General features: G+C 41.9%; 1 protein-coding gene across 8 annotated transcripts in view; it reads left to right on the top strand.

Moving 5' to 3' along the window:
- The first annotated feature begins 6,396 nt into the window (after positions 1 to 6,396).
- Positions 6,397 to 18,187, top strand: part of LOC130601376 (granule associated Rac and RHOG effector protein 1-like) — a 71,366-nt gene continuing 59,575 nt past the window's right edge. For 2 of the 8 annotated variants that reach the window (XM_057413463.1, XM_057413476.1), the window contains exons 1-2: positions 11,017 to 11,519; positions 13,946 to 14,086. In XM_057413463.1, the coding sequence (XP_057269446.1) occupies positions 11,289 to 11,519; positions 13,946 to 14,086 (372 nt within the window). In that variant the 5' untranslated portion in view covers positions 11,017 to 11,288. Of the gene's footprint in view, positions 6,456 to 11,010; positions 11,520 to 13,945; positions 14,087 to 18,187 lie in introns of those variants that run through there. The other 6 variants (XM_057413429.1, XM_057413467.1, XM_057413458.1 and 3 more) reach the window with 6 other exon arrangements.

Below are 18,187 nucleotides of genomic sequence, written 5' to 3'. Positions count from 1 at the left end.
GTCTCTGCTTCCTCACAGCTTCCCCTCCTCCCTGGCAGAGCATGAGCCTCACAAAGTCCTTGGTCAGGGTAAACATCACATAGCAACAACCGAAAACATCGGTATCACCAACATTGTTCCCAGGCGGGAAGTCAAAACACAGCACTGCATCAGCTACTACAAAGGAGAAACATGACTGCTACTGCTGAACCCAGGTTGCGTGTCCTCCCAGCTTAAAGCAAAGGTGGAGAAATTTGTTTTGGTCTCTGCTTTACCTGTATAGATCCAACCCATGTTCCTGAGCTCCATGTGTGTCTGATATGCTCTCCTCAACAGGTGGCTCTGTGGTAGGAACAGATGTAAAAAGAATACAGGCAAAACCAGCTAGATTCCTTGGTTTTGGTTTTAGGCATATCTTGTGGAAATTGATCATTTGTCATTGTACTTTTACCATGGAATCACAGAGTGGTTTGGGTTGGAAGGGACCTTAAAGCTCATCTAATTCCAATCCCCTGCTACAGGCGGGACACCTTCCACTAGACCAGGTTGCTCAAAGCCCTGTCCAAGCTGGCCTTGAACACTGCCAGGGATGGGGCAGACACAGCTTCTCTGGGCAACCTGTGCCAGTGTCTCACCACCCGCACAGGAAAGAACTTCCTGATATCTAATGTAAATCTCCCCTCTGTCAGCTTAAAGCCACTGCCCCTTGAACTATCCCTATGTGCCCTTGTTAAAAAGTTCCTCTCCAGCATTCTTGTAAGCCTCCTTTAGGTATTGGAGAGCTCTGCATCTTGCATATAGCTTTTTTTTTAGAAAAAAAAGTTAATATTTATGGGAACTTTTGTGTAATGAGACAAACATTGTGTTCTGCTTTTGCTTGAGAACCAGCAAAATTTAAGGTTTTGATACTTACTCAAATGTTTGTTTTGTAAATCATCCAGGGAGAATGGTTTTGATGACTTAAGTATATGGGCAAGCTAGTTGGTTGATTGTGCCTAGGAAGCAGTTATCACTTGCTCACTGTCAAAATGGACCTTGGCAGGTCAGTATAGAGAATATATTTAAGTTTGTAGGTGACATGGAAAGTATATGATACAAGTATGCTGGAAGATCTGCTGAATTAAAAATTATCTTGAATTGAATAAACAAGTTTTTTGTTTGGGATAGAACTCAGAGGGGAAAACATAATGTTACAATGTTTAAATAGACATTTTCAGCCTCAGAAGTGGAGCTTGCTGGGCAACAGATCTGAAGAACTGTTCTATGGCTTATGTTAGTCATATGTTGAGTAGGAGTCAGTGTTGTATGATTGCAAATAATAAATCAGTGTTGTTGTGTTGTGGTTTAAGCCCAGTCAGCCATGCAGCCACTCGCTCACTCCCCTTCCTCCCCCCCGCTTCCGGAAGGTTGGGGAGGAGAATTGAAAGAATGTAACTCCCATGGGTTGAGATAAGAACAGTCCAGTAACTAAGGTATAACACAATACCACTACTGCTACCACCAATAATAATAATAATGATAAGGGAGAAAACAAGGGAAGAGAATACAACCACTCACCATCCAACAACCGTTACCCAGCCCGACCCGAGCAGTGATCTAACCGTTTGTCGTGGTTTAAACCCAGTCAGGTAACTTGTTCACTCACTCCCAGTGAGTGGTGCTGGGCTGAGAGCAATTGAGGCACACCCTGGTGGTGTTCAAGGCCAGGTTGCACAGAGCCTTGGGTGACATGGTTTAGTGTGAGGTGTCCCTGCCCATAGCAGGAGGTTGGAACTAGATGATCTTAAGGTCCTTTCCAACCCTAACTATTCTATGATTCTATGTCCACGTAAGGTGGAGCAAGAAGTAAGGAATTTAAATTTCCGAAGGCAAGATTAATATTAGATGCAGTAGAAATATTTGTAGTGTTAGTGAAGTGCTGATGTGGATTGGTACAAAGGGTAGGGAGCCTACATAGTGCAGAACTTACAGAACAGGTTAAACCTGCATCTAGCAAAACTAGCCCAGATGAAATTGCTCCTTGCTTGGGACAGTAGGGTGACCTTTGAGAGGCTCTCCTACTTTGCATTTCTGTGATTTGAAGACTGAGCTATTCATGCTGAAATTCTTAATAAAGGCACAGTTGTTTTTTGTTGTTTTTTTTTTTCCATATCTATAGAAAAGTTAACATTTCTTAAAACTGTCACCAGGATTAAAAAATTCACAGTGGAAACAGGAAAAATATGAAGGGCTTCCATGACTTTATCAGAGATCACTGACCAGGGAAACCGAGGGGAAAAGAGTGTGAGAAGCAGTGTAATTGTCCCCTTATAAAATATATGGGGAAAATACAGTAGCTTTGGTAGTGATGACTGAAAGAACTTATAACTCTGAGAAAGAATTGAGTGAGGGCTGAATGTCTGAGTGGCAGCTCACCATTATCCTATGAAGAGGTGTGGTTTAAAATCAGTCAGGCAGCTCGTTCATTCACTCCCCCCCTTCTTGTCCTCCCCCTACTCCCAGAGGGGAGAATCAAAAAGAATGCAACTCCCACACGTTGAGATAAGAACAGTTTAGTAACTAAGGTATAGCACAAATCACTACTGCTGCCACCAATAATAATAATGATCAAGGAAATAACAAGGGAAGAAAATACAACATCTCACCACCCGCCGACTGATAACTCACCCCTCCCAGCCCGACCAAGCACTGACCGATACCTCATCCAACCCTGCAGTCCTAGCTCTTCCGGGTAACTCTCCGTTACATCCTGGGCATGCCGTGCTGTGGTATGGAATATCTCTTTGGTCAGTTTGGGTCAGGTGTCCTGTCTCTGCTTCCTCTCAGCTTCCCCTCCTCCCTGGCAGAGCATGAGGCTCAGAAAGTCCTTGGCCAGACCAAATATTTGAGCAGTAACTAAAAACATCGGTGCTATCAGCACTGTTCCCAGGCTGAAAGTCAAAAACACAGTGCTGCACCAGCTGCCAAGAAGGAGAAAAAATGACTGCTACTGCTGAACCCAGGACAAGAGGTACTCCAGAGCCTCTTGTTTGAGGGGTAGACTCTGGTATTACAGAAACATTGAGAAGTAAGTTGTACTTCATGGTGGGGTGGGAGGACAGAACCCGAAATTCATGAGGACGTGAGAACGAGGCTTTTTCTATGCATGAGCCCAGCTAAGGAAGACACGCTTTTCTTAAGCCTACCTCAACAAAGGCTGTATGTCTTGAGGAAGAACGAGAAATATAAGCAAAGCAGGTTTGGTTTTAGAAATTTAGCAGAGAGCTTTTCTTAAGTGCCACACGTTTTTATCTAGTTTAGTAGTCTCTAGCCACCAGGGCAGGCAGTATTAAGAAAATGTCAAGTTTTGATGAACGGAGACTGACTTAGATTTGGACTAAAAGAACGTGGTGCAACCTGGACTGTAGCCACAGTGGGTGAGGGTTTTAATTCATTGACTGTTTTCTAGCAGAACAAAGCTTGCTAGTTCCGAGCTGTCTGCCAGGATGTGTAAGAAGGTGACTTCTGATCAAAATGGTGGTGACAGATTGAGTTTCCCAAGATTTTTTATTTTCAGAAATGCAAATGCTCATTTTTGTTTTCTGCCTTTCATTTTCCCCTTTCAAAAAAACTTTGAATTCTCAGGTGTTTTGTGCCCGTATGGGTGAGAAACAGTTTGCAACTCAAGGGGAACAAGAGTGTGTTTTGTGTTAAGTTTTCCAGATCTGTTGTAAGCTGGAAGACTGCAGTAAAACTGTACTTCTATTAATAAAAGTGTTAAAGGAAATCGGGGGGGGGGGGGGAATTAAAACTGGAAAAAAGTTTTTGTATTTTCTCATCTGTGAAGGTTTGTAGCAGCCTCAGTACTGCAAATTGTGAACAATGAGTCTTGGTTTAGGTACATGGTGTTTGTGTATTGTCTTAAAAGTGGTAGTAATGACAGAGATTGTACGTGTTGCCTTCCTAAACAAAAGGGAAACATGAATGGGCACAGGATATTTACATGGACATTTGGTTTTGCACTAAATGGAGACATTTTTTTGGTTTTGATCTGTATAAAGTAAACTAAGATTTTTGATAAAGAAGCTTGTGGGACAAAAATGTCTGAGTAAACATAAAATGTAGACTATCCTTAACAAACATTTTAAAGCCTAATTTTAAATATATTTTTGAAAATTATTATCTTTCCTGTGATGTACAGGGTTTGGATTCAGACTTTTCCAAGTTGAAGAACTGTCAGTAGCAAAAAGCTGATTAAAATCAGTAGAAAATGCGATGGCTTGCTGGGATGCCATTGTATTCATCTTGGTCTAAAGTCTCATGGTCTGCTCTCAGATCTGCTAGCATTGTTTTTAGAAATACTTTGTATTACATTTTAATTGCCTTTTTTAATGTTTAATACTTAAATACTTTTTTTGCTAAATCATAGTTAGCATTTTAATAGCTGTCAATATCAAATTATGACTACTAGTTGACTGTTAACAGAAATAAGTCTGTCAGGTTACCCATGTCTTCTAATAATGTAGCTGAAATTCTGCTGGAATCTAGTTGGTCTTTTAGGTAATACTTCTTCAATGAGCAGGATTGTGTCTTCCCTTGGAGGTGTTTTGGTCATGAGATCGTAAGCTTAAATTTTAAACTAACAATAGTGTGTGTGCCTTTAACATAGTAGAATAAACCAAACTGTTCTAATTTCTAATGCATAGAGAGAAAGGAATGTTCAGCTGATGGGGGAAGGAATGTCACAGGATTTATAACAACTAAGGAGACAGTAAATAAGACCAAGGATGTCAGCCTTCAAGATAACAGAGTGGTGCCCAACATGCAGCGAGACTGGAACAGAAGCAAGGACATATCAATTGCTAACTAAGTACTAGGACCTTGTGAGTGTGCACAAACACTGAGGTTATTCAGTAAACACAGTGAGGAGGACTATCAATGACCACCAGGGACCCCCACTTAGCAAGGAAGCACATGAGTAATTAGGATGCCGATACTATAATTAGTTCCTGGAAATGCTGTGCATATGCATGAGTATGCTAAATATATAGCTGCTGCCAGCAAGTAATGGGTGCGCTCACCTTTGCAGAATGATTTGCGTGTGCGCCCAGCACTGAAATAAAGAATGCCTGCTTTCTATAACTCTGAATTGAGTCAGAGAGTTTCTCTGACTGACTTTTATGGTAACCAAGATCATTCTTTCAAACTGCAGGGCACTGCTGCATAGTAAAAATGAATAATATTCTGCCTACTTTGAGTAATATGTGGGAAAGAGTGCTATCTCATCATCTGGTACACCAGTTTGAGTCATGCCTCATTGTTAGCTTCATTATATTACTATATTAAGCTGATTCTTCGGTGGGTAGATGGGTTGTACACAGGACTTACTGTTACGAAATCCATTAAGAACTCTGCTCAGGGAAAAGGGGGTAGTAGGAAACCACTGAAAAGTGTGTTGTGATGTTTTGTTTTGTTGAGTATTCTGTTTGCTTAGGGAAATAGCAAAAAAAAAGTCTACTACGGAAAATTGAAATTGGAACTGCAGGTCAGTGTTTGTATCAAGTGTGGAAGACTGACACTGGTTGTTTGCTAACTTTATTAGTGGTAGTGTTCTTTTTTAAAGAATCTGTTGTGTAAGATTTGTTTGCCAGGGAATTTGCATGGTATCACTGTTCAGAAATGAAATCTGTCAATTTTATGTGTGTGCTTTGCCCAGCAAAATATTCCAAAGTTGACTGTGTACCTCCATTAGGAGGATGATATGGACAGATTAACCTAACACTGCATCTTTACCCGATGTTCCTGTCTGTAAGTAACTGGTTTGATTAAACTCATCACCTGTTTCAGAGACAAGGAATTCTGAAGTGAGACCTCCTGTCCTGGGTTCAGCAGTAGCAGTCATGTTTCTCGTTCTTGGTAGCTGGTTCAGTGCAGTGTTTTGACTTTTGGCTCGGGAACAGAGCTGATAACAAGGATGTTTTGGTTTGGCCAAGGACTTTGTGAGCCTCATGCTCTGCCAAGGAGGAGGGGAAGCCGAGAGGAAGCAGAGACAGGACACCTGACCCAAGCTAGCCAAAGAGATATTCCATACCACAGCATGTCATGCCCAGGATGTAACTGGGAGTTAGCTGGAAGGGCTGGGAGACTGCAGGGTTGGAGGAGGTATGGGTCGGTGCTTGGTCAGGTCTGGGGGGTGAGTTATCGGTTGGCTGGTGGTGAGGTGTTGTATTTTCTTCCCTTGTTATTTCCTTTATCATTATTATCATTGGTGGTAGCAGTAGTGATTTGTGTTATACCTTAGTTACTAAACTGTTCTTATCTCAACCCGTGGGAGTTGCATTCTTTTTGACTCTCCTCTCCGTCCCTCCGGGAGCAGGGGGAGGGCAGAAAGGGGGGGAAGTGAGTGAACGAATTGCCTGACTGGGTTTAAACCACAACACCTCCCAAAACAGTATCATTGCCTCTAACTGCCTAAACAGGAAGACAGATTCCTTTAGGTAAGGTTATTCCCTGCTGAGATAGATAGCTGTCCTACATGGTAACATATTAAGGAAGTCGAGGTGCTAGAGCTGTATTTCTTGGGACAAAAAGCTTGCAAGCTGGAGACCTCATTCTATATGCAATAAAATTATTCTAAGAAATGGTTTAAGAAAACACATCACTACCAAGAAAAAGTTAATAGTTGACACCTGTGATGATTCCACTTTGTCTTTGATTACTACATGGTCTCTAGATTTTAGGCTGTTCTTAGTATAGTGTCCTGGGTTCAGCAGTAGCAGTATTTTCTCATTCTTAGTAGCTGGGTGCAGTGCTGTGTTTTCTACTTGAGTCTGGGAACAGTGCTGATATCACACCAATGCTTTTAGATGTTGCTAAGTAATGTTTACTCTGATCAAGGACTTTTTCAGTCGTGTGAATGTCTGTCGTGGTATAAACCCAGTCAGCCACGCAATCTCTCTCACCACCCCCTTCTTGCCTCCCCCCTCTCCCAGAGGGATGGGGAGGAGAATCGAAAGAATGTAACTCCCACGGGTTGAGATAAGAACAGTCCAGTAACTAAGGTATAACACAAATCACTACTGCTACCACCAGGAATAATAATGATAAGGGAAATCGCAAGGGAAGAGAATATGATACCACCTGCTGACAGAGCCCGACCAAGCAGCGAGTGCCCTTCCAGGTAACTCCCAGTTATATCCCGGGCATGACATACTGTGGTATGGAATACCTCTTTGGCTAGTTTGGGTCAGGTGTCCTATCTCTGCTTCCTCTCGGCTTCCCCTCCTCCCTGGCAGACTCACAAAGTCCTTGGTCAGACTAAACATTTGAGCAGTAACTAAAAACATCAGTGTTATCAGCGCTCTTCCCAGGCCGAAAGTCAAAAACACAACGCTGCACCAATTACTAAGAAGGAGAAAAAATGCTACTGCTAAACCCATGACAATGTGGGAAAGCGTTGGAGATGGAAGGCAGCTGCATGGAGTCCCCAACGACAAGTTGCAGAAACTGCTGAAGGAGAAGGTGAATTGAGTAAGTTTGCCAAGGTAAAAGCCATCCAGTTGGCCTTGGACATTGCTGAACAAGACAAATGGCCACTAATTTATACTGACTCATGGATGTTGGCAAATGCCTTGTGGGGGTGGTTGCAGCAATGGAAGCAGAGCAACTGGCAACATAGAGGTAAACTCATCTGGGCTGCTTCACTGTGGCAGGATATCGCTGCCTGGGTACAGAACCTACTGGTGAAGGTATGCCACTTGGATGCTTGTGTACCAAGGAGTTGGGCCACTGAGGAACATAAGAACAACCAACAGGTAGATAAAGCTGCCAAGGTTGAAGTGGCTTAGATGGATTTCTATGGCAACATAAGAGTGTATTTTTAGCCTGGTGGGCCCATGACACCTGAGGCCATCAGGGCAGAGATGCAACATATAAATGGGCTTGTGATCGAGGGGTGGACTTAACAATGGACACTATTGCCCAGGTTATTCACAAATGTGAAACGTGCTGCAATTAAGAAGGCCAAGCGGTTAAAGCCTCTTTGGTATGGAGGACGTACGCTGTGCCTTGCCGCTGTTCGGAACACTATCCTGGGCCTTGAGAAACAAGTCTTGTGGCCACACGGCACCCCAGAAATAATTGAGTCAGACAATGGGACTCATTTCCAGAACAATGTTCTAGACACTTGGGCCATCGAGTGGGTATATCACTTCCCCTATCATGCACCAGCCTCTGGGAAAAACTGAACAGTACAATGGGCTGTTAAAAACTACATTGAGAGCAAGGGGTAGTGGGACTTTCAAACATTGGGATACACAAAGGCCACCTGGTTGGTCAACACTAAGGGATCTGCCAACAGGGCTGGCCCAGCCCAATCATAACTTTTACCTACTGTAGAATGGGATAAATTTCCTGTGGTGCACATAAAGAATTTGCTGGCGAAGACAGTCTGGGTTATTCCTGCTTCAGGTAAAGGCAAACACACTTGTGGGATTGCTTTTGCTCAGGGGCCTGGATATACTTGGTCATGCTGGACATGCCCCGTATCTATATTGGGGGGAGTTACCTGGAAGGCCCGGATCACTGCTCACGTCTGGCTGGGTGTCAGTTGGCAGGTGGTGAGTAATTGTATTCTTTCCCCTTGTTATTTCCCTTATTACTGGTGGTACTAGTAGTGGTTTTGTATTATACCTTTGTTACTGCACTGTTCTTATCTCAGCCCGTGGGAGTTACATTCTTTTGATTCTCCTCCTCATCTCTCCTAGAGCGGGGGGGAGGAAGAAGAGGGGGAGTGAATGAGTGGCTGTATGTTTCTGAGTTACTAGCTGGGCTTAAACCTTGAAATATGGTCTAAAGTAGGAGAGCCAAACAGTTCTGCTTGGGAAAGTAGGAAAAAACAAGCTTGCAAAAAGAGATGATGGTGTGTCTATACGTGGAATAAAATGCATCCATATGCTAATATTGTTCTGCAGACTTGGCCACAGAGATTTAGTATATTGCTTTATACACTTTGGTACCTGCGGGCCAACCCTGCCTGTATTTGTTAAACTGTGGTGGTCATACTTCTTTCTCACAGTTAAGGCAGTTTCACCTCTTTGGAAGAAAATCTTCAGTTAGTAAACTTTAAAGCAAAGTGAGTTTGACATCTGCCGTGAGCATTTGACAGTGCAAAAATCCTCCACCACTTGAATTTTATTTAAGCAGTTAAAGCCATCCTTAGCCATTTCTGAGGAAGACTGAAATAGATTATTTTTTGAACAAAATAGGAGTTCTTACTGTTTAACATTATTAATTATGCTAGGAATGTTGTGTGCCGCTACTTAAAAAAACCCTAAATCATTTGTTTATTTTGAGCATTATTCCCAGGCAGGGGAAACTTCAGTGTCTGTACCCTAAATATTCTTTGAAACTTAATTGGCTTGAAATTCCTCATGAGTCTTAATTTCTTCTTCCCGTAAGAATTGCATTCTTCATACACAGAAATATTCAGATCACCATTTTTTTTAGAAATCTTTCTAATCTTGTAGCCAGGAAAGTTGGAGGTTTTTTCATTTTATCAAACTCCACTTTCAGAGGTCAGTCAAAGTACCAAAAATAATTAATTTCATGCCTTGTACAAAGAAAGGAAGTGATTGAACCAGAATGGAATGTCAAAAGGAGTTTCGGATGCAATGGAAAAAAGCACTGCTACCACTGTTTTTTCTGAAGTAGATAGTTAATGCATATAACTGTTCGTGTGACTACTGAGTCTTATCAGGAAGATCATTGTGTTTGAATGTTTTTATTCCAGAAGAATGTAGCTGAAAATAAGCCTGATGATTTATTTACCTCAAGGCATAATGGCTTTGTACATCTATGTATTTTATGATTTATTTCTAAAATGGAATTCAAGTCTTTTTTTAATAAATCAAAGTCAAATATACATTTTAAACCACTTTGTGTGAAAAACGCCATAAAAGCAACAAAACACTCTGAATAGTTTTTAAGTACTTTCTCCAGTAATTTGGAAAATACTTGCTGCTTTGCTGTGTTGTAACTGTGCTTTGTGGTAAGCTTTCATCTGCTTAGGAGAGTGTGGCCCTGAAGGTAGACAGAGCGTTCCTGTTTGTGCTGCATTGCTCTTCAGCTTGTCCTGAATGCTTGTACTCCTGTCTGTTCTTCCGTGTGTTGTGGCTGTGCCTAAATACTCAAGTTGTGTGATCTGTTTGTAGTAAATGAGGCATATGCCTGTCTTAATTCATAATTCTCATTAGCACTAGTATGACAGAGGGGGATGGAAACGTGCAAGGGGTGGAGGTGGGGCCCCCTTCCCCAGCATGATGCTGGCGCTGCCTTCAGCTTAGCGAGTACAGGGAGGCACAAGCAGCCCTTCGCTTCCCTGCCTTTCCTCGGGCTTTCCAAATGAATGTTCAGTGACCTGTTTCAGTGCAATATTCTGAAGAGGTGATTTGTGACAGTGTTAGCAGTTCCTGTCAGACAATGCAAATGACAGGGCTGCAACTTTGTGCATGCATTCTGCAGTCACTGTTATTTTCTAAAAATGTCATTGTGTGTCTACTGCATTATGTGGCAAAATGGTTTTCATGCTTATTGCTGATTATTGCTCTGCTTAGAAGATAAACTGCTGGATTAAACTTTTCTGATTTTAATTATAATGTTTTAAAATTATTCAGATTTTTGTTTTGGGCTTTTTAGCATAAATTCAGCAAGGTCTGTGTTCAAGTGGGTTTTGCTATTGACTTTGTCCTTGTGATAATATGCTACTCCCATTTTTTTATTGTTTCATGTGCTCAGTATTCCTAAGTAACTGAACAAGCTTTGCATTCTTCAAATAACCATAACTTGAGTGCAGAAGTAAAAAATACATGGGATCAGTATGATCTCCCTTTAATTTGTAGAAAATAATGTTTGCTCACTGTTTGCCTTATTCTAAGTAAATGGCTAAATATCAAATGTTGCTTAGAATCATAGGGTTGGAAAGGACCTTAAGATCATCTAGTTCCAACCTCCTGCCATGGGCAGGGACACCTCACACTAAACCATGTCACCCAAGGCTCTGTGCAACCTGGCCTTGAACACCACCAGGGGTGGAGCACTCACAGCCTCCCTGGGCAACCCATTCCAGTGCCTCACCACCCTTACAGTAAAGAATTTCTTCCTTATATCCAATCTAAACTTCCCCTGTTTAGGTTTTAATGCATTACACCTTGTCCTATCTCTACAGTCCCTAATGATCTGAAGTGTTATTTTAATAGAAAAAGAATCTGAGTACCCCAAACACTGAACAAAGGAAAAAGAGAAACTTCCATGAAATCCTCTATTTGCTTGAAATGGGTTTGTTCCTTCTCCTGCAGGTACTTGGGCGATGTTTCTTGACGGTGATGCAGGTCCACTTTCAATTCCTGTCACAAGCTGTGCAGAAAGTCCAGCCAGTGGCACACTCTTGCTTTGCTGAAGCTGTAGCCCAGGAGAAAAAGAATGTTAGTGGAGCCAGAACCTCAAGTTTAAGCCCCACAAATGAGCTAGAAGATGCAATAAGATCATGGAGAGGAGCAACAGAGGTACGGAGGTCTTGCTGTAGTTATATTTAGTGAAATGGCAGTTATGTTTAGTGAAATCTAAATTCAGGCTGGATGCCCTAATAAAGGAAGGAAATCTCTGATTTTTCAAGAAATGTTACATTTCAAGTGGGGATCATGGTGCAGTTAGTTTCAGATGCTAAAACTAGTTTTACCTATATGCTGATTATACCATCTCTGTGCTGTGTAAAGTTTTCTTTGTGATATGATTGTATATAAGGAGTACACAAACAGTGGAAACAGCTTTTTGTTAGTGATGAATTAACAGCATTCAAATGTAGTTTGGCAAAAGTGGAATTTAGAATAAAATATGAAAGTTGTCTTTGCAAAAACAGCAAAAAATCTTGTTGAAAAATAATTTAGATAATTTTTTCTCTAATTTTGAGCACAAATTATATTTTATACTTAAATCTTTACATTCACTTTTAACACTTTCGTCTTATGCTGCTAAGCTTGATGTTGCTTGCTCCATCAGTTGTTGGAATGTGAATTGTATCACTTACATGTACCACTCTCTGGACTTCTATTTTCATAAACACTTGTCATCTGTGCAATCCTTTCTTTTACTGCTGAAAAAAAGAAAATCAGTTTTAGGAGCTTTTCTGCTTTCCCTTGTACTATTGAAGTCCGCAGGCTTATAGATCGAAATGACTTCAGACACTGCATGCACAGTTTCCTTAAATTCAAGTAACTTGGAGCATGTGCTTTTGAAGTCCAATTTGGCAGCACACACAAGCTTGTTTATCATCTTGACTGGAAATCTTGTCAAGGTTTCCATTTATCAACCTGGGATGTGAAAGGTATACGAAAGCAAGCAAGTTTCCTTTAGAACTATGAATGCAGAAGAATTGTTTGTAATTTTTACTGCAGCATAAGTTTATTTCACTGGATAAAATAAGGATTTGGGAGTGCTTTACGTGTATTACAGATAATTGTAACAGGTCTAATCCTGGTATAGCTGTACTCCTTTTGCATTAAAAATAGTTAATTTTACATTTAATACACTTAGTTCCTTAAAACTGTTACAATTTCTAGAAAGGCCCTGCATTGCAATCTAGTTTATTTAAAATGTGGTTAAAATTAAACTTGGGTTTGCAGAATCTGGGACCTTAACTTTCTTTATACCTCCTTAACAGCCCACCTAAGCTATTTCTGTTATTAGAACCTGTATTTTGAAATAGAGTTTAATACAAATATTACACTAATCATATCCTTCATTAAACATGCATGGGGAGGAGACCAGAAAAATATAGGTTCTTCCTAGTTCCAGAATAAAAATAGAAGAAACTTCTCAGTTTTTATGATTGACTAAAATTACTCTGAAGTATTTGTGTGGGATTTTAGGATAGCATAAGAAAAAATCTGTGCTCTCTAGATAAATAAAATCTCTCAAAATTTAGATAGACTAATATGCAAGTCATTTTGATAGAAGGGAGATTTGAAATACTGAAATCTTTCAAAATTTTGACTTTGTGGAGGAAGGCAATCCATTATTTCCATATAAACCCAGCCTCCTTGACAGAGAATACACTGCTATTTCAGAATAAAGTTTAAGGCAATATTTTGTCAGTAACTCAAAACTATTTTCCCTTTTTTTTTTTCCACTTGGAATATGCTGTAGTTTTGTATATGTCAATGAGGTAAGTAATGACCATTGCCTGTAGTACCAAAAATCCCCAATTTCAACATCCTGCTTTAGAGCAAGACTCATCCTGCTTTAGAGCAAGACTCCTTTCTAGACTGAAAAATAAGCTCTTTCCAAGACCTTAAATGCAGTTGAGAGCAGGTTTTTTATTTGTTTTACCCTGCTCAGTCATGTAATTTTTTACAGTTAAAACTAGATATGTGGCTTTTCATATTTCTTATTTTTCTAAATCATATTACATAAAGCTATTCTCTTGCTGTGCTAAGTTGATCTTAGTCTTGTGTGGGTCTTCTAAAATTGCACCATGGTAATCAACCTTAATTTTATAAAATATATCTTGTATACAAAGGAGTGTTTGTCCAAGTGATTAAATGTATTTTTTTTTGTGGCAAGTAATATCCTTTATGTTGAAGTTGTAAGACCCTCCTCTGGGAATGAGTCATCATGTGGCCTGTGTAACAGGATCCTTAGTCCTGAGAGGGAGATGAAATAGTAACAGCAAACAATGTTGAATTAAGTTGCTAGCCAACACCTATATGCCATACAAATTACGTGAGATTTGTACTTGCAAAGTAGCAGTAGAGATTTAATAAATTATAACAAATAAGCTCCTCCAGATCCTTCCCGCCAGGTGCTGCTTTTAATCTCCTTTATAATGTTTTAAACTCCGTGGGGTGTTTTTGGCTGCTCTTTAAAATGTAATTAATCTTGAACTGGTTTAATGTTAAAACTCTTTACCCTGGATTTTTATTTTGCATTACAGGCAACATCTCAATTACGAGAAAGAGGCTGTGATGGATGTTTGGCAGGAATTGAAGTTCAGCAACTTTTCTGCTCACAGAGTGTGGCAGTCCCTGAACATCAGCTCAAATTGCTAAACATGAAAATTGACAGTGCTTTGCAGGTAAGTTTTAAAGTCTACTTTCATGTGCATGTATGTCCTGGGTTCAGCTGTAACAGTTATATTTCTCCTTCCTAGTAGCTGGTGCAGTGCTGTGTTTTTTTATTTTAGTCTAATAACAATGCTGATAACACACCAATGTTCTTAGTTGTTGCTAAGTAATGTTTACCCCGATGATGGACTCTTCAGTCTCATGCTCTGCCAGCGAGGAGGGGCAGGAGAAGACAGAAGGAAGCAGAAAGGACACGTGACCCAAACTAACCAAAGGGGCGTTCCATACCACAGCACATCATGCTTGGTATATAAACTGGGGGGGATTACCTGGAAGTCCCAGATCACTGCTCGGGTCAGGCTGAGTATCAGTCACTGGGTGGTGAGTAATTGTATTCTCTCCCCTTGTTATTTCCCTTATCCTAGTTACTGGACTGTTCTTAACCTGTGGGATTTACGTTATTTCAATTCTTCTTCCCATCCCTCTGGGAGCACGGGGGGGAGGGAGGAAGGGGGAGCGATCAAGAGGCTGTGTGGTTCTGAGTTACTGGATGAGCTTAAACCACGACAGTTCTTTGTGGCGCCCAGCGTGAGGCACATAGGGTTGAAATAACGGCAGATCTGACCAGAGTGTCAATTTGTATTTGTGTCTAATTGTATTTGTCTAATTGTACAAATTGTGTAAGTGTCTAATTGTATTTGTGATAAGCATGCATTGTTTCAGATTAATAGTCGCTTGTCACAATGTTGATTTATTTGCTCTCAGAGTTGTTGCACTTGGTCTTGGAGTTTCAGCGTGTCATACCTTACTTGCAGCCAGTATTTGCTGTTTTAGCGTTTATCAGCTTTGAGGCCTGGGCTAAGTTTCTTGTTTCGCTGTACTTTACAGTAATGACTTGTGGTACAATAGTCATTGATCATGAAACTGGTCTGGCTTGCACTCTCAGTGTGGCCATCATCTCTATACTATGGGAGGCATGTAATGGGAATTTTTAGGAACTACACATCGTTTTTTTCATCTTTGGGTGGTAAACCTATGAAGGGGCTGTTCCCTCACACCCTCTGCTCCCCCATTAGACAATTTACAGCAGCATTTGAGAATTCTAAAGTTTTTTGATGGCCTTTGGATACCCTTGAAACCAGCCTGCTGCTTTTCCTGGGAATCAGCATATTGCCACAAATACAGCATGTGTTTTACCCACAGTAATCCCACCTTGAGAATGCTTGATTTTGTTTGATCTCGAAAGCTAAGCAGGGTCTGGCTCAGTGATAGGCACTATAGCTAAACAAAAGGACCAATCCATGCCAATATCAGTTGCCCCTATAAGCAAGGGGAAAAGCAAACGAGAGGCACAAAGAGCAACCCGTGCAGTGAAGAAAGATGAAGACCCAAAGCGTGTACTAGAGGGGACAGCATCTGAATGAGAGTTATTGATTTAGGAATCAGAGAAAGAGATAACTTCTCGATCCCATACCTCAACCGAGCTGCGGAATATATGAAAAGTTTTCAGCCATCTTCCGGGTGAGCATATCGTCACCTGGTTGCTCCAATGCTGGGACAATGGATCTGAGAGTCACGAACTAGAAGGTAGGGAAGCCAAGCAGCTGGGATGAGTTGCTAGGGAAGGGGGAATTGACAAAGCAATTGCAAAAGAGAAATGAGCCCTCAGCCTTTGGAGGCGGCTCTTGGCAGCTGTGAAGGAAAGGTATACTAGCAAGGACAATGTTATGTATCACTCAGCCAAGTGGACCACGATAGAGAGGCTTCCAGTACCTGAGGGAATCAGCCATTCTAGAGATCTGTCATAGGCTGGATGCCAGGAATGCACCGATCAATCCAGATGAAGTCGAATGTACACAACCCATGTGACGGTAACTTACACAGAGTGCACCATCATCATACGCCCACTCATTGGCATCAATGACCTGGCATGACATAGCACCAACAGTGGATGAAGTGACTCATCAACTCCAAGAGTTCAAAGACAATCTCACCCATTCCATCATTTCAGCAGTGGAAAAACTCCTGACCCAGGTGTTCAAACAATTGAGAGACGATCTATCCAGCTCTCCACGTGTACCAACCCACATCTCAGCTATTAACAGAAGGCACCCTACTGCTTGAGAGAGAAGATATAGGAGGTACGCACCATGGGGCACCCTATGGTTTTACCTGTGGGATCACAGAGAAGACGTGAAAAAGTGGGATGGAAAATCTACCTCAGTTCTGGAGCAACGGGTGTGTGAATTGGGTAACAACTGTCAAGGATGATCCTCCCATGAAAGTTGCTGCTCCAGTCTTGGGTGAACAGCTTCCTAGATGGACTGGAAGAGCTGCTTCTACTCAAACACCTGTGATAAGGAATACTAATCCCCTTGTACAAGATATAAGTGGAGAATCTTATGATCACTAGTAGAGGGGCCCTGCCTCCAGCCACATGGAGGAGAGGGACAATCAGGTTTACTGGACAGTGTGTATCAGATGGCCGGGCACATCAGTCCCACAGAACTAATAAGGTGTTAGGACATAGCGGTACACAATGTACCTTGATGCCATCAAGCTATGAAGGGGTGGAGCACATTTCTATTTCTGGAGTGACAGGAGGATCCCAAGAGTTGACTGTACTGGGGGCTGAAATGGGCCTAAATGGGAAGGAATGGCAAAAGCACCCCATTGTGACTGGTCCAGAGACTCCAGTCATCCTTGGCATAGACTACCTCAGGAGAGGGTACTTCAAAGACCCAAAAGGGTACCGATGGGCTTTTGGTGTTGCTTCATTGGAGATGGAGGAAATGAAAAAACTGTCCACCTTGCCTGGTCTCTCAGAGGATCCTTCTGTTCTGGGGTTGCTGAAGGTCGAAGAACGAGTGCCAATCGCGACCACAACAGTGCACCGGCAGCAATATTGCACCAACCGAGACTCCCTGATTCCCATCCATAAGCTGATCTGTAGACTGGAGAGCCAAGGAGTGATCAGCAGGACCTGCTCACCCTTTAATAGGCCCATATGGCCAGTGCGAAAGTCTAACAGACAGCGGAGACTAACAGTAGACTTTCATGGCCTGACTGAAGGCATACCACCCTTGAGTGCTGAGGTACCAGACATGCTAGGACTTCAATATGAACAGGAGGCAAAGGCAGCCAAGTGGTAGGCCACAATTGATATTGCCAATACATTCTTCTCAATTCCTTTGGCAGCAGAGTGCAGGCCATAGTTTGCTTTTATTTGGAGGGGTGTCCAGTACACTTAAGAACTGACTGCCCCAGGGGTGGAAGCACAGCCCTACCATCTGCCATGGAGTGATCCAGACTGCACTGGAACAGGGGCAAGCTCCAGAACACCTGCAGTGTATTGATGACATTATTGTGTGGGGCAATACAGTCAGAGAACTTTTTGAGAAAGGGAGGAAAATAATCAAAATCCCGCTGAAAGCAATAAAAACGGAGTAAGGTCAAGGATCCTGCACAGGAGATTCAGTTTTTGGGAATAAAATGGCAAGATGGACATCGCCAGATGTGATCAACAATATAACGGCAGTGTTTCCACCAAGTAATAAGAAAGAAATACAAGCTTTCTTAGGCGTTGTGGGGTTCTGGGGATTGCACATCCTCAGTTACAGTAAGATTGTAAGCCCTCTCTATCACGTGATTCTGAAAAAGAATGATTTTAAATGGGGCCCTGAAAACCAGCAAGGCTTTGAATAAATTAAAAGAGAGATAGTTCAATGCAGTATCACTCGGGCCAGTCAGGACAGGGCAAGATGTGAACCATGTGCTTTATACTGTAGCTGGGGAGAATGGTCCTACCAGGAGCCTCTGTCAGAGAGCTCCAAGGGAAATTCAAGGTCAAATCCTCACCTTTTGGAGTCGGGGATACAGAGGATCTGAGGCCAGCTATACCCCAAGTGAAAAACAGATACTGGCAGCCTCTGAAGGGGTTTGAGCTGCTTCAGAAGTGATGATTGGCACTGAAGCACAGCTCCTCTTGGCACCCAGGTTGTCCGTGCTGGGCTGGATGTTCACAGGCAGAGTCTCCTCTACACATCATGCAACCAATGCTACATGGAGTAAGTGGGCTGCACTAATTACACAACAAGCTTGAGTAGGACATT

Source organism: Pezoporus wallicus, unplaced genomic scaffold (assembly GCF_028554395.1).
Source record: "Pezoporus wallicus isolate ANWC-B61680 ecotype Strahan unplaced genomic scaffold, APGP_CSIRO_Pwel_v1 contig_741, whole genome shotgun sequence".
Classification (NCBI taxonomy): Eukaryota; Metazoa; Chordata; class Aves; order Psittaciformes; family Psittacidae; genus Pezoporus; species Pezoporus wallicus.
The sequence above is the reverse complement of the archived record's forward strand: the minus strand, read 5'-3'. Positions and strand labels throughout refer to the sequence as shown.